We start from the raw sequence: 15,442 nt of genomic DNA on the forward strand, positions 1-15,442 counted from the left end.
GGATTAACAGGAGCGGGGGGGATGTAAAGGCAGCGTTGCAAGGATCATGATACCTGTAGAGCACTTGTGAGCGGTGCCCCGCTTACAAACGACTGCTTCGCACTTTTGTGTCGGTTTCTGCTCCCCTTTTGCTGTTTCCCCGGAATGAAAAGGACTTGTGAAAGAAAGGCAGCAAAGGACCCCGGCTCCGCAAAGGAAGCTGTGCAATCCAACTTCTGAGAGGTGAGGTACGATTCTGAAAACTAGTCCTAGCTCTCTTCGTCTTCAGTAGTTCCGAATGCCTGGTCGGGCTTATCTCTCTGTGTATCCCTCCTCCAGCGACTGTCATCACTGTGACATGCTGCTTTCGAAAGCCTCTGTCAGCCGTCGAATGGCTCATTCTGGCTCTTAGCTGTGGATGAGGTGGGGACATGCTGGCCAGCATGGAGAGATGAGTGAAACTGTGTTGGTGATTTTGATCACTGTGCCGGCGGCAGTGGAAGTAAGCCCAGGGCACCTGGATGCATTCCTGCTAGAAGGGAGATGGAGATATTTACCCATGGAGAAGAGTCTGGTTAACCTTGACAGGAACATGGTTGGATGGCTTCTCAACACCTCAGTGGCTTTTTTTTAATTCAACAAAGTCCCGAAAGTGAGAGCTTTGTCTGCAAAGGAGAACTGGCTAAGATGTGTAACATCTAGTGGCGCCTGAAGAGGAACCCTCGGGAGCTGGTTTCGTTGATCGTCGCCAACCAGCACCATGGCCGACTCTCACTTGTCTGGCTCCATGGGAAGCTACAACATCAGCTCTCCCGCCGCCAGTGCTTGGAACATCACTGGCAGCGGCCCGTGGTTGCTTGCCTTCATGCTGACCGCCATCATCCTCATGACGGTCTGTGGCAACATGTTGCTCATCGCTGTGGTGTTCGCCCATCGCTCTTTGCGTTGCACCTCAAACTGCTTCCTGGTGTCCCTGTTCCTATCTGACCTGATGGTGGCAGTGGTGGTCATGCCGCCGGCCATGCTCAACGTCCTGTGCGGGGCCTGGGTGCTGTGGCCAGCCTTTTGCCCCATTTGGCTCTGCTTCGACGTCATGTGCTGCAGCGCGTCCATCCTCAACCTGTGCGTGATCAGCCTGGACCGCTACCTCTTCATTATCTCGCCGCTGCGCTACAAGCAGAGGATGACCCCGCCCCGGGCATTGCTCCTGGTGGGAGCTGCTTGGGGCTTGGCGGCGTTGGCCTCCTTCCTGCCCATCGAGATGAAGTGGCACAGCTTGGGACACGGGAGTGGACACGCGTCGGCCCCGGGGGTCAGCAGTGGCAACATCAGCTCTTACTCTGACACGCTGTACCCAGCATCCTACTTTCAGCTGTCACCATCAGGGGGGCTTTCCTTCCAGTGCCGCCTGCAGGTCACCCTGCCCTTTGCCCTGGTGGCGTCCGTGGTCACGTTCTTTCTGCCCTCCAGTGCCATTTGCTTCACTTACTGTCGGATCCTCCTGGCGGCGCGGAGGCAGGCTAAGAGGGTCGCGGCAATGAGCAACCCGCCACACCCGCACCCCTCTTTAGGCGAGCCTTCCAGGCCTCCTTCACCTGGGGTCGCAGCGGGGCAAGTTCACCAGGACGGAGATGACTGCAGTCACCAGGAACCTCCCGTGTCACAGAATGTACCGGTAAGCAAAAGAGACCAAGCAGTAAAGCAAACCAGGCAGGGTAGATATATACTTAAAGGTTGAGTTCTGACCAAGACTGGTGAGGTAACAGCAATTTCTAAGCGAAAGCCAAAGATAAAAAAGTCAGCAGTGGTGCTAAAATAGTAGACTGGCCTTTAAGTGGAGTGGACCATAATGAGAGTAGGAGTTGAAAAGGTTGATTCTGTGAGTGGAGCAGGTGGCACAAAGATAATAACCAAATTGCAGTTGTCCATCTATTACGAGAGTTCTCAAGAGTGTCTTTTCCTTGACATTTTGAAGATTTTTACCTAATGCTGTTCATACCTACGTCTCACGCCGGCCCTTAAAATGACAATTATGCTGTTGAAATCCACTCCTTACATTTTAATATCATCTAAGTGCAGCTATTATAAACCTTGAGATGGTTATTTACATTATTGAGTGTCCTGATGCGCTCAATTATAAACGTACCTTGGAGTTGACCTATTTTGGAAGTATATCTGAAGCAAACTACTTAGTGTTCAACATAGTGAAGGTTTACAGCCTATCCAACGAGGCTATTTAGTTATGACTTCGTTTTTTGTCATGGCAAATAATTTTAATCATCATTATCAGGCTGTAAAAAGAATCAGAAGAGATACAATCCATAACAACACTGCAGTGCATGACGGAGAGCTGAAAAAATGTTTGGCTCTTCATTTATGAACGAAAAGGAGAGATCCGGTGAAAGTGAGGAGTGAAACCTGCCCCAAAATCTTGGAGATGAAAGTACAGTCAGTGTGTCAGATGTGCTGCCCCCATTTGTTAGGATCACAGCCTCAAAGTCTGTCACATTTGTCTGCAGTAAAACCACGCTTACACACACACACACACACACACACACACACACACACACACACAAACGCACACACCAGACCAGCCAGTTCAAAATTAATTTTCAAAGGTTCTGGTGAATTTGAAACGCCTTTAATATTTAGTTTTCAGATTTTTTTCTCTATTATGTAGCTTTAAAATCATCTCATTATTTTGTTCATCAAAACTTTTCTGTATAAGCTTGTTCCACTCTCCATCTTTTTCTCCATCTTTGGGAATTTTACAATCTCCACTTTATGTTTTTATTAAAGGATGTGGGTTTCAACAATGTTTTGCTGCAAGTTGGTTTGGACTGGCCCACTGAAGTTTAAAATGAGCTATGGGGCTACAGCCAGCAGGTGATTGGCTAAGCTTAGCATAAAGACTGCAGGGAGGTTGAAATAGCTAGCTTGGCATTAAAGAAATTGTTCTAGTGTTTTTTTACACTTTAGTTGTTTTGAAGATTATACAAATGAGATGTGACGTCAGTTTCAGCTTTAGAGGTAGCTGGTTTTCTAGTGGCCAGCTGTTCTTCCAGTCTTTTTGCTAAGCTAAGCTAACTGGCCGCTTGCTAGCTTTATATTTAGAGTACCAACATGAGGGTGTTATCAATCTTTACATCTAACTCGCAGCAAGAAAGCAAAATAAGCGTATTTGCCACAATTACTGACAATTCCCCTAATTTAATTTATTAATTTGAGAAAAATGAGACAGCTTCAAGCAAACTTAAACAGTTAAATTTATGTAATTAGCTTGTCAAAGAGACCATAAAGGGGTACAGGGAAGCTTTTTCAAAATACTAATGTAGGGAAGGGAGATTTACAGTGTATATTTCTATGTAATTCTAGGATTAACCCTTTTCTTTTGTTCTCTACTATCCACAGCCGTCAGTGAACAGCGAGCGTCGTCTGGCTCACAGGCAGGGTCGGAGGGCACTGAAGGCCAGTCTGACTTTGGGAGTCCTCTTGGGACTCTTCTTCAGCGCTTGGCTGCCCTTTTTCATCACCAACATGGCCCAGGTCAGTATAGAGAGGGACCAGACACTGACTCTACCGCAGATATGGCACAGAAACCGGTGACGCAACATATTAGCATCCATTTGATGCGTCAAACAAATCTTGAATGCTTCAATCTTTCCAGGTTGCCTTCACCTATGGGCAAGTGTTTCTCCACCATAAAGATTCCCAACAACTTCCCTCAACATTTTTAGTCTGAGGTTGCTTGTTTTTTCTTCTTCTTCTGCAATAGCTCTCAGTCCTCTTCCATACATCTGAGTCACCCTGTGGTTTTTTTTTGGTCAGTTTTCTCACAAATGTATATTTGCGGTGGGCCCCAAAACAGTGTGAAGTAAATGCAAAAGAAAAAAGAAAAGGAAAGAGAATAAACACACTTGGATACCGGTCTATTTTTGCATCGGCCAGCCTTGGCGTCACAGCCCTGCCAAGTTATCCAACGAGTAAATAGATTGGCATTTCAGCTTCATGCGGCTGACTCACTCCAAAAACCCAGAACACAACGCACCACAGCACCATTTATAATCGGCATTCTTTTCTTTTTTTCCCCCCAAGTTGTTGATTTTTTGATTTGATTGGACTGAGTACCCATTAGTCAGCGGGCAAACATTGAGAAACCTCGGCGAGCCTAAATGAATGTGGAAAAACAGCTTAATCTAAATTGGTAATGACACTTGTCCTGTTTTTCAAGCTTTCAATGATCCAGTCATTTTGATTTCCCATCTGTGCCCTCTCGCTTCTCCCCTGCATTACATAGAGCACAGAGACTCGACTGTGTCTGCGCTCTCCTTCCTTTTCACACTCAATGTGGTGTGTGAAACGCAACCCCCCCCCATTTCTGTCTTATTCCCACCGCCTCCCCGTCTCATCTTGATAGTATTGGAAGCTCTCCTCTAACAGCTGTCTCCTCCTTCACTGTCCTTCTCTAAACCTATAGTGGTTGTGCTCAAGATCGGGGTTTTAAAACAGCCAAACGCAAATGTACTTTCAAGTTCTACTCAGGGAAAATGAGATGCTCGATATATCGGAAAAAGAGCGATGGACAGCTCATGTGAGTAGTCAGAGAGAAGATCTGGCTTCTTCTTTTTGTGTGATGATTTCAGACTCAGCTATTGCAAATTCATAGGGGCCCAATATGCACTAGGAAAGTAAATAAATAAATACATGAAGTAATGGGATTTAAATAAAGATTACATTAGATGTTAAATATATATATATTGTATTTGAGTCTTTATCTCTTTATTTTGAAATTGATTTATGTATTTTTTTTTACGATTTCGCAGGGGCACAGAAAGTAAATCACAATTAGCTAAATAAAACTTGTTTTTTTATTATAAATAAATGTGCACTAGACATTTTGAATACATTTTGAATAATTCAATTGTGAAAATAATTAGAAATACAGTAGTCTAAATTAATATGCACAATTAGCTAAAAATAAATGTTTTGATGAAAGTAAATAAATAAATAAATGTGCACTGTAAATGTTAAATAAATAAATATGCATTTAAACGGCTAAATAATGGACAATAAATGAATACATGTACTGTATTTATTTCTCTATTTAACTCTCGCTATCATTCTATTATAATTAAAAGGTGTGTGTCATTGAGGTCTTTCATTAATTTCACTTAATTTGAATACATTTCACATTTCTAACCATAAATTCTTCTGACGCTTCTAACGCCTGCATTGCTCTCCGCCGTCTTCATCCAGGCGGTGTGTGAGTGCGTCCCCCTGGCGCTCTTCGACGCCATCACCTGGCTGGGCTACTGCAACAGCACCATGAACCCCATCATCTACCCGCTGTTCATGCGGGACTTCAAGCGGGCGCTGGGGAGGCTCCTGCCCTGCTGCTCCTCGCAGTCGCCCAGGAGACCCTCGCCGGCGCTCTCGCTCTCCCTCCGCAACTCTGGGGAGCCGAACGCCGCCAGCAGCCCCGCCTCCCCGCTGGCCTCCGACCCCACGCACCCTCCCGCCACCGCCACCGACGCGGTCAACCTGCTGGACGCCGAGCACGCCCGCGTCGAGCTGCCTCTGCTTCTGCCCAATCAGGTCGACACTCTGGATTGAGTAGCAATTATGGAAACGCCCCATGTGTTGTTGTTCCGGGTTTTGTGGTGTGGAAGTGATTGAAGACAATGTATTGTCACAGAAAAAAAAAATGTCTATGGACAGAAATTCAGGAAGCTGCACCCTTGTTCTACCTTGAATTGTGTGTTTCTATCCAATCATGAATTATTATGAGTTATTGATACCAAAACAAAAGCCAGGGACTCTTCAAGATCATCAGTGCCAGTATTCAATGTAATGGCAACCTTGAAACTATGTGGTAAGCAGCGCTTTACATTGGCATGGGTGGAACAGAGAAAGACACATTCAGTGATTCAGTGAATCCCAACCAGGCCAACGGATGAAGATGAGAAGGACGAGAGGAACAGAGATATCACCTGCAAAACACAAGTAACATGTACATCTCAAAGTGACTTTAAAAAAATTACACTATTCACAGTTTATAGAAAAAAAAAAAAGTACTTCATTTAAAAAATTTCTATTAAATTAATACATTCGTCTAAAAACATTTTGTGGTTCGTCAAAGCAGTTCATTCAGGGGATTTTCACTCTCGGCTGCCGTGTGTGTGCACCGGCCCTTCAGCCGTCTCTGCCGTGTCAGTGTGTCGAGAACGGAACGGAAATGTTCTCCAACAAAAGCTTTGATGCTGGAAAAAAAAGAAAACTTGAGAAGACAAGCTTTTTTTTTTTTTTTTACAGGGAAGCAGCCGGTCCCAGTGACATGCTCTTTACAAGTCTGGCTGCCTTTGTTTGTGTGTGTGCTCTGTAGTCCAGTGTGTATCGTCCCAGCTCCACGATGCGTGTTCACTATCAGGCTCGGCGTCCTCCGCGCTGCCGAGCGGGGCGTCGGGAGCAGACGCTGTGTCGTCATCGCTTGCCTTCTCCTCAGAAGTCCGTGGCGAAGTGTTCCTGTCCGACTCCGCATCATTTAACGAGTCCAGCAGGTGCGAAATATCAGGGATGTCCCAGCCGTCACCCGCCTCCTCTGTCTCCACCGACTTTCTCACGTCTCCACTTTCCCCCGCCTCAGCCTCCTCCGCTCGCCGTCGTGTCTCAGTCGCTTCTTGCTCGCTGGGCGTCTTGTCAGCAACGTCCAGCGTCCCTGGAAGCACAAAGGAGGCCCCTGGGAGCACAAAGGAGGCCCCTGGAAGCACAAAGGAGGCCCCTGGGACTTCCTTGGTGGGAACTCCTACTGCCACCAAGATGGTGTCCATATGGCGCATGTAGTCCAAGTGACCTTTCACCTGGGAGACAGAAGCATGGGTTTTACTGTTGCCGACTAAAAAAAGGACACACGTTGCTTTGTAAGTGACGGCGTATGATTTCAGTTTTCTTATTCCCTCACATCACATGGCCTGTCATATAGCGTACGGTGCTTCTGACATGTCTCGTATCTTTTTACCTCTCTTTTTAAAAATGTTCTCCTTAAACCTCTCAAATACTTCACCTAGTTTTTTTCTTCTTATATTCAAATTTTATTTAAGCAATACCACTGCCTCTTTTAAATAAAATGATGCATTTCATAATTATGCATCGATTAGTCAAGGAGCACCTTGTATCATACTTGTGTATCTGAGGCCACTGCTGCAGGTGCTTTTTCTCCTCGAGAGGCGAAAACCTTGAGGTGTTGAATGAGCTTCAGCTCACGCGCACTTGGAAAGCTATTCATTAGCGGGGGCCTGATGTAAATGTGAGCTCTGACTCACCACGGAGGAGAGATCCACATTGATTAGACGCCGATCCTGGATGTTGATAGGCTGTAGCCCGGCGACAGACAGTTGTGCAGCTGAGCTTCGGTACAAGAACCCCAGGAGCCAGTCCCCTCTGATCAGTGGACAGTTCGAGAGAGTAAATCACTCGTGAGATGCTTAAATCACAATTCCTGCTGTCCAGGCGGTAGTTTCAACGGCTAAACCATGAGTACACCGAAACTATGAAAGTCACTGCAAGCTTTTACTGTAAAAGAATAAATAAAAACGTGGCCGTTTCAGATTACCTGCAGTAGCCGTTGACTATTTTTCCAGCCACTACCCTGGTCATTCTCTCCCAGGCCTTCTCAGAGCCGTCCACAGGGGCCCCCAAGAGGACTACATCCTCTACTACTCCTTCACTTCCTGGGGAATCACAACAACACAGGACTCAATTGGTTTGTCTGTGTAAAATTATTCTATTACACAAGGCATAAACGCTTTTAAATGGATATTATTTAGGGCCGTCGTCAAAACAATTCTACTTATCAGATGAGTGTGGCTTTTAAAAGCCGTGACTCCTCACAAAGACCATGGACAGTCGGTCATAAAACTCTAAAAGGTCTTCGTACCTTGATCGTTGGCGAGCTCCTGTAGACAGTAGTAGATCACTCTGGCCCCGAGACTGAACCCTATGAGGCTGACGGGACGCTTCCCCTTCAAACACACGGAGAAAGAGAAGAGATGCACCATTCTGGAGCCCAACGTAGGCTCACCATTCTGTCTGAGCGAGAGCTCATATTTCAGCATTTCATTCAAAGTTTCGTTCTAAATCGACAAATCGAACAGAAACATCACGGTTCCAGTCGAGCTGATGCAGTTAATAATGTGTTTTTACAGAATGTGTAGAACAAACCCTGACACGGCACTGTGGTACACTACAGTAAGGGAGGGTGAATAGGGTCAACTATATTTTACTAACAGATGTCAAAATGGAACTTCCCCTGTTGATTTCTGACATTAACACATTTATGTTTTGTATAATACGTTTACTGAAATTGTATGTTTAAATATGATAAATATGGCGTTATCTGTGCTAATGTAAAAAATATATATATATATATATTTTAATAATTTAATATTTAACTCAAGGGTTTTTACTGAGGGAATTTGGGATTTCTCTTTTTATCAGTCAGAAAATGAGCCATAAAAATTAAGATAGGAATGTAACCGGAACGTTTTGTGCTACTGAAATGTGAAATCGTGAGTATCAGAACAAAAACTAATTTAAGACATGTATTGTAAAATGATGACATACATTTTGAAGACACTACATGTGAATAGTTTCAAGTTTTCTGAAATTTCATATTTAAATATGCAAATGAGGCGTTATCTAACGGTAACTTTTGGTGAATTTAGTAGAAATCTACAGACTCAAACAGAAAAAGTAGTAAAATAAACATCTAAAAGTGTATTTTGGACGTTTCCTCTCCACTGTCCTGAAGGAAGACATGTTATGGAAGATAAATAGCCCGGCATGATTGTTTTTCCTTCAGTGCTTTAACAGAGGTTAAGAGGTCACACGATACCTGCTGTCTGCTTCTCAAAACCTGCGCCAGCTGCTTCCCCACTTCCGCCGAGCGGTTCAGACAAACGCTCCAGGGGTTGTCGATGACGCTGGCCACCGCCAGCAACGACGCAGGCCACGTCAGGGCCGCCACGATGCCTGTGACAGTGTGGTGGTGCAAAAAGACATCAACGTGAGCCAGGTGAGGGTCAATACTACAAATAAGAACAGGCTGGATAACACAGTCAGGGATTGTTCAACCGAAATCAACCAAGTGTGTAGTTCAGAACAGAACCTGAGAGCACGGTGTACTTGAGCGCCTCCTGGGCCACCATGCTGACCAGCCCGTCCAACAGGGAGGCCATGGCTGAGCCCAGATCCCTGAGGAAACGCGACTCCCACACCAGGCAGTACTGCTCGCCCCACTCTCCCAGGCTGCACCACGGGGCCTGGAACGAACCTGGAAGACAGCGGTTGTTGTTTTTTTACGTAAGGAAACGACTAAGCGCCACTTGCGGGTGAAGTTTTTAAAGCCATTGTATGTGAAGGGGGTGCCGAGGTTTTAAGTGAGGTTTTTGTAGAGGGGGAAGAGAGCTGCATGGTTTTATGCAAAAGCAAAAACGTAAGTGGTTTGTTTGCATAATCTCCCGTGCACACTCTGGTATAGGTTTAGAACATTAAGTGCACAACTGTTGCCCAGCAATCCCGTCTATGTTCTACTCTCTGTCTCGGTAATATTCATCCCTCGTTTCTTTTTGCTGCCACCTCACCACTTTAATGCCGTTCAACTGAGAGAGAAGTGTTTGTATCTTCCACACATTAAAAAAAAGAAAATTCTATTCTAATTTAGGAGGTAAATATTTCAAACCTCAACCTATTTTCCTGTTTTTTTTGTGTCTAACATACTGATATGGAAAACTATTTCTGAATTTGGTCCTGACCCGGCGGCCGCGAAGCTCTGACAGACTGGTGGTGTTCCTCTGGTTGCTGTGACAACGAGCACCACAGAGGAAGAACACTGTAAAGAGTGTTGATACCCGATATTCAGATTTCACAACGGGACTTGGGCCCAATAACTAAAGAGACCGGATCAAGCGAAACGTTTCATTTCTCTGTAGGGTGCTTTCCATAATGCTGTCAGACACTTATAATTACAATCTGAGCAACAACAAGCTCATTTAGTGAAGCCAATGTTACTTAGACGTTGCTTAATTGCCCTTGCAGGTAATTTCACGGCTTCCGGTTACAGCGCTATCCCTCGAAACTGGACGCATTAAAAATAATTGTAGTCCCCATCATTCACTTAGACACAGAAACATGTGAAAATGTGGTTTGAAAAATACAGAAGTAACCCTTTCAAAGGCTTAACTTTCACAGTAAAGACCGCTATGGGGGGATAGGATGATTTGCACACATTCAATATGTCCAGTGTACTTGTAGCTGTGCAATAGTGAGACAGTGGAAGCCACACTTACTGTATTTACCGCTGCAGAGCCAGCCCGTCACCGCGATGGTCAGGTGAAGATGCTTCCCGGAGCTCAGGGGCAAGAACTCAAACTCCTCTATCGCCCCGACACACTTGTTCATCTTGTAGCCTGGAGAAACGGCGGGCGGAGACGAAACACAGGTGGAGAAGATGAGGAAACACGGGAACACCACTGTCGTGGGAACACCACAACAGTGTTTTCTTCATAAAGTTCCGTGAACATTCTAACGATGACTTCTTGTCGTCCTCTCACCGGTCAGTCCAGCTCCCGCTGCTCCAAACAGGGAGGCCATGATTGCGATGCCGGTGGCTGAGCCCAGAGCAGCGGCCCCTGTGGCCCCCAGCACAGCACTGGCCCCCGCTGCCACCAAGGGGGCGGCCAGCCCGCCTGTCACGCCTGGCAACGGCACAAAGATGCACAGTCAGCACAGAGGACAATATGCAAAATCGAGAGGGAAAAAACACTGAACTGCACGGTGTCTTCGTGCACTATTCTGAAAGTCTTAACACTCTACGGTGGTTTAATTATCCGTGGATTAGCTTATCAAGTCTCCACATAAGATACTATTTATTTCTAAAGTCCATTAAATGTTTTCAAAAACATTTGAATCAGGGAGAATCACCAATCACGGTTCCCCCGCCAATGGTGGCCAGTCCAATGAGGAGGTAGCGCCGCAGCTTTCGCCCTCTTTCTCTCCTCAGCCGCCGAGACGACTCCTCTCTAATGGAAGCAGACAGATCGTTAGTGTGAGTTGAAATATTCTGCTTGTTTACGCCACACAGCTTATCTTCCCGCTATCGCTTTGGAATGCGAGTGTGACTGCGAGTGCGTTGTTTAAAACAGTCGGACACACGCCTGTTTAAAACACATCATCATCAAGTATTTCAAATGAACGGCACCATGTCCATCGTCCATGCTTCCGGTCCAAACACAACTTACTCGCTCTCCTCCCCTCCCTCCCTCAGCCTCTCTCCCAGCGTTTCCTCGAACTCCTCCAGCTGCTGTGGAAAGACTCGTAGCAGACAGCTGACGTGACGGATGAGAACCCTCGACCTGGCGTCATATTGGCCTGAGTACATGACGGACCACCAAAGTTATAAAAGGTAACAGGCTGATGTGAATTTGCACCAACATAAAGTAGATCAGTAATTAATATATCGAAGGATTCTTACCGTCCTTGACAGAAAACGACACCAGATCCTGTAATACAAAGTGACAGCTGGTTATCATTTTGACGCAAAAGGAGTAAAATAACATTCAATTAATGTTATTACAAATAAAGTGAAAAGCCTAATTTTTCTGTCAGCGTGATCAGTTGTTCCGTCTAACCATAGATGAGTGATTAGAGTGACCAACACCTGTATGATGGGGGTGGCCCCCGCAGACAGCAGTGGCTCGGCCTGTAAGATGGAGAGGAAGGTGTCGGAGCCTTCGAAGCCCAGGCCGGACAGGAAAGCCGCCATCACCGGCATCACCGACTCATCCAGGTTCAGCCAGCAGACCAAGCCCTGCAGATACTTCTCCCTGAACACGCTGAGGAACACGGTTCACGGTTAAAGCGTTATTGTTCAGTTTAGATTTTTTTTAAAGTTACGAATGCACGTGGATATCCACAAGCGACAGAAATGTTTCATTTGCGCAGAAAAATAAATACATAAAAGATCAGTCCTCATGATTTATTTTAGGTTGTAACTGGATTATATATATATATATATATATATATATATATTTATATATATATATATATATATATATATATATATATATATATATATATATATATATATATATATATATATATATATATGTATAACTAATAAATAAAATATATTTTATATATATATAAAATATATTTTATAAATATTTATATTTAAATATATTTATAAATATATTTATAAATAATATATAAATATATGTATATATGTGTGTATATATATATTTATATACACACATATATATACATTTATATACATTATAATGGGTATTTCAGTCATTCTTCAATACATCTTTTGATTTTATTATTATATATATAATAATTAAAATATATTATATATATTATAAATACAATATATATTATATATATATTATACATTATACATTATATATATATATATATATATATATATATATATATATATAGTGAATGAAATATATATTATATGTATAATAAATAAAATATATAATCGAATCTAAAGATGTATTGAAGAAAGACTGGAATCATCATTATAATGTGTGTGTGTGTGTGTGTGTGTGTTTGAATACTGATAGATGTGACACTTACAGTGTCTCATAAATATCAGTCGCTTTTCCTTTATGTCAGGTACAAATAGAGGAAGGTGGGTGCTAAGTGTTTAGCTTACCAGAAACAAAACAACAACCCTGAAGCAAGCTCTCTGCAAACACAATGACGTAACAGTGACACACACAGAATGTCATGAAGACATTCTCCTTCACGGCTCCGTTACCTGCTTTCAGGGCCGGTAAACAAGTGTCCCAGAGACACTCCACACAGGGCAGCGAAAGCAAAGCGGCCCTGCTCACTCAGCTGTCTGCTGATCAAGGCCTCTGGGCTGGGGTCACGTGGGGCATCTTGAGTCGTCGTTCCTGCCCCCCCTGGGTCTAAGGTGAAACACGGACAAAGCTTAATTATTAACTCTAAGGTAACACTTTGATTGTTTGGTGGATCACCTGCATGCCTAATTCATCAGAAGACCCCAATGATTGATATGAAGTCCTATGACATACAGTGTATGTTAATGTCACATGTGAAAAATGTAGCTTCCTCGACTTTTGAGCGTAGTTTAGATTTACGTTTCGTTTTTGTCTGGCGAACAGCTACACGGAACTACATGGAGTCTGACTTTGTGCTTCTCATCATGTCTCTGATGAACTGACCGGAAGCTAAATGCAGAGGCTGCTAGAGTGAGACTTACACGTGTTTTCAACATTCCGTATAGCCATGACCTAATATAAAGCCGGCGTAACTTAAACTAGTGAATTTCAACAACACTTGCGTTGGCTTGTAGAAAACAGCTGGCTGACAGTGCGCGTGCTGCCTCAGTCAGTATACCAGCTAACGGTTCCCTGGTAACTTTTAATAACTTTTAATAACGTCGTCAATTTAATAACTTACTCTAATGCCGCACCGGGAAATAATAAGCGAATTATGTGTGGTACCTGGAGCAAAATTGGCGTCCGTACTTCTCTTATCTTCCTCCATGGCCCCAGATATCTCAACTCTGTGCACTAAACTTTTGTTGCCTTCACGTGATCCTCTGACATCTGGACATTACACGTTTATACGACATTGACTCGCTCAAACCATTTCGGTGGTAAATAGTCACTAATCCACCAAATGCAACAATAGCATTTCTTGTGCATATTTTACTCTTCGATATCATCCCTCACGGAACTAATTTGTGCTGTTAAATAGATGAAGTGAAGGGGAGAAATGCATATTGGAAACACATTTTATTATATCATTATTACTTTATTACTTTGGTTTTGCATATCGTTACCACCGAGTTACAGCACGGCAAAATACACATTTCTGTTTCACAAAAACAACTTTACTGGGTCATTCACGTGGTTGTTCTTATATGAATGTTAATATTTTCGAGTGTACTTGAAGCCATCATTTGTTTGCAACCTTTGACTGACGTAACGTCCACGTACTCGTAGAACGGGGCAGGGGTCTGTTCACGACTGACACGTTGTGGAATGTTTTTGTCAGAGAAATTTGATATTAAATCACTGAATTGCACATCTTTAGTTCAGGAATATGAAGTTTGTGTGCCACGAGCGGCTGGTTTAAACCGTTTACACTGCTTTACACAGAGAGAGAGAGGTGGGAAACCAGTGAAACCCTAGGTGACACAACATCCAAACTCTGAGCTACAACAGATGGCCAGTAGGTGTGAGTGTAGCATTTATTTTCCCTTTTCTGCAGTTCAGTCTCCACCACACACTCTTATTATACCAATAATTATTGATGATGACACTTCGGTTAGCTGAATGCTTGCTCCTTTCATAATGTAAATGGTCCTGAAATGTGGCATAATTCCCAATGTATATTCCACGAACACCAAAGCAATGGGCCAAATAGCCTTTGCCTTTTTTTTCCATTTGTTCGCCCTTTATTCATGCATTTTTCAATTTATTCAGAGTTTTTCCAAGGCCATGAATGACTGTCTGTCTGTCTGTCTTTCTGACTGCCATCCATAAAAATGCTTTTTCTTAGGGATGCTCCTGGCAGTAGGCCTACATCAGAATTGGGACGGTTGCCCGCCAACCAGCTTCACACAAGAACATGCCATGGTCACGGAAGCACACTGGAATAATTTGATAAGATGTTGCCAATGGCTGACAGTGCAACAGAAAACTCCATTGTTCAATGGTGTGTGTTGTTGATGTGCGGATTTCAATAGTGGCAAGGTCACAAGCGAGAAGAGAGGAGCATATTGCAATAGGCCGAGGCCAATGCATTTGGAATGAACGTTTATGTAGAAGGGATATGCCCCACGAGTCATACAGTACCATGCTGCAGTATATGTAGTATAGTATAGTTGACCTATAGTATAACATAGTGCAGTATATATGATATAGGCTAAGTATAGCATTGCATGATATATGATGCAATGTTATATATATAAGTATAGTAAAGTATGGTACAGTATGTGTGTAGTATGATATAGTTGGCCTCTCGCATCATGTAGTATTGTATCAGTGATGTGTGTGTTGGATAATATAATATATAATACATACAGCACAGTACAATATGTGAAGTTCAGTATAGTAAAGTGTAGTACAATATGTATGGTATAGTAAAATAGTACAGGAAAATGAAATATGTTAAAACTAAAAGAGGACGATGTTATTATGCAAGAGTGAGGGTTAAGTATTTTTTTGAACATAGTGGGATTCACCTTTTCGTATCCGCTCTCTCATCACAGATCTGTCGACTTCAGCTGTCTTGCTCTCAGGTATTTTGTGCGGCTGCTCCCCTCCCACTCCCTTCCCATTTGCTTCATCAGCTCCAATTTACTGTATGCACTTGGCAACGCTCTCGTGACCCCTTCATTTTCTTTCCCAGTCTGAATTCAATGTGC

At 43.6% G+C, this 15,442-nt stretch overlaps 2 protein-coding genes across 3 annotated transcripts; one reads left to right on the forward strand and one right to left on the reverse strand.

The window, feature by feature from the left end:
- The first annotated feature begins 739 nt into the window (after positions 1–739).
- On the forward strand, positions 740–6,091 carry htr6 (5-hydroxytryptamine (serotonin) receptor 6). The gene is made up of 3 exons (XM_076095494.1): positions 740–1,654; positions 3,391–3,525; positions 5,236–6,091. Exons 1-3 carry the CDS (start codon positions 740–742, stop codon positions 5,590–5,592), a joined length of 1,407 nt encoding a protein of 468 aa, XP_075951609.1. The 3' UTR covers positions 5,593–6,091.
- Positions 5,808–13,584, reverse strand: tmco4 (transmembrane and coiled-coil domains 4). Of its 2 annotated transcripts, none has more exons than XM_076095491.1 (14): positions 13,512–13,584; positions 12,800–12,953; positions 11,693–11,867; positions 11,507–11,534; positions 11,274–11,403; positions 10,957–11,054; positions 10,587–10,730; positions 10,323–10,442; positions 9,143–9,307; positions 8,870–9,006; positions 7,913–7,997; positions 7,589–7,706; positions 7,299–7,416; positions 5,808–6,836 (listed from the first exon to the last, which is right to left on the reverse strand). In XM_076095491.1, exons 1-14 carry the CDS (start codon positions 13,552–13,554, stop codon positions 6,321–6,323), a joined length of 2,031 nt encoding a protein of 676 aa, XP_075951606.1. In that variant the 5' UTR covers positions 13,555–13,584; the 3' UTR covers positions 5,808–6,320. The 2 variants fall into 2 exon arrangements, with proteins under 2 accessions (XP_075951606.1, XP_075951607.1); XM_076095492.1 differs by having other exon boundaries at positions 13,536–13,569.
- Between the last annotated feature and the right edge of the window lie 1,858 nt (positions 13,585–15,442).

This window comes from Anarhichas minor, unplaced genomic scaffold, assembly GCF_050575085.1.
Source record: "Anarhichas minor isolate MPS153535 unplaced genomic scaffold, ASM5057508v1 ptg000020l, whole genome shotgun sequence".
In the NCBI taxonomy this organism is placed as follows: Eukaryota; Metazoa; Chordata; class Actinopteri; order Perciformes; family Anarhichadidae; genus Anarhichas; species Anarhichas minor.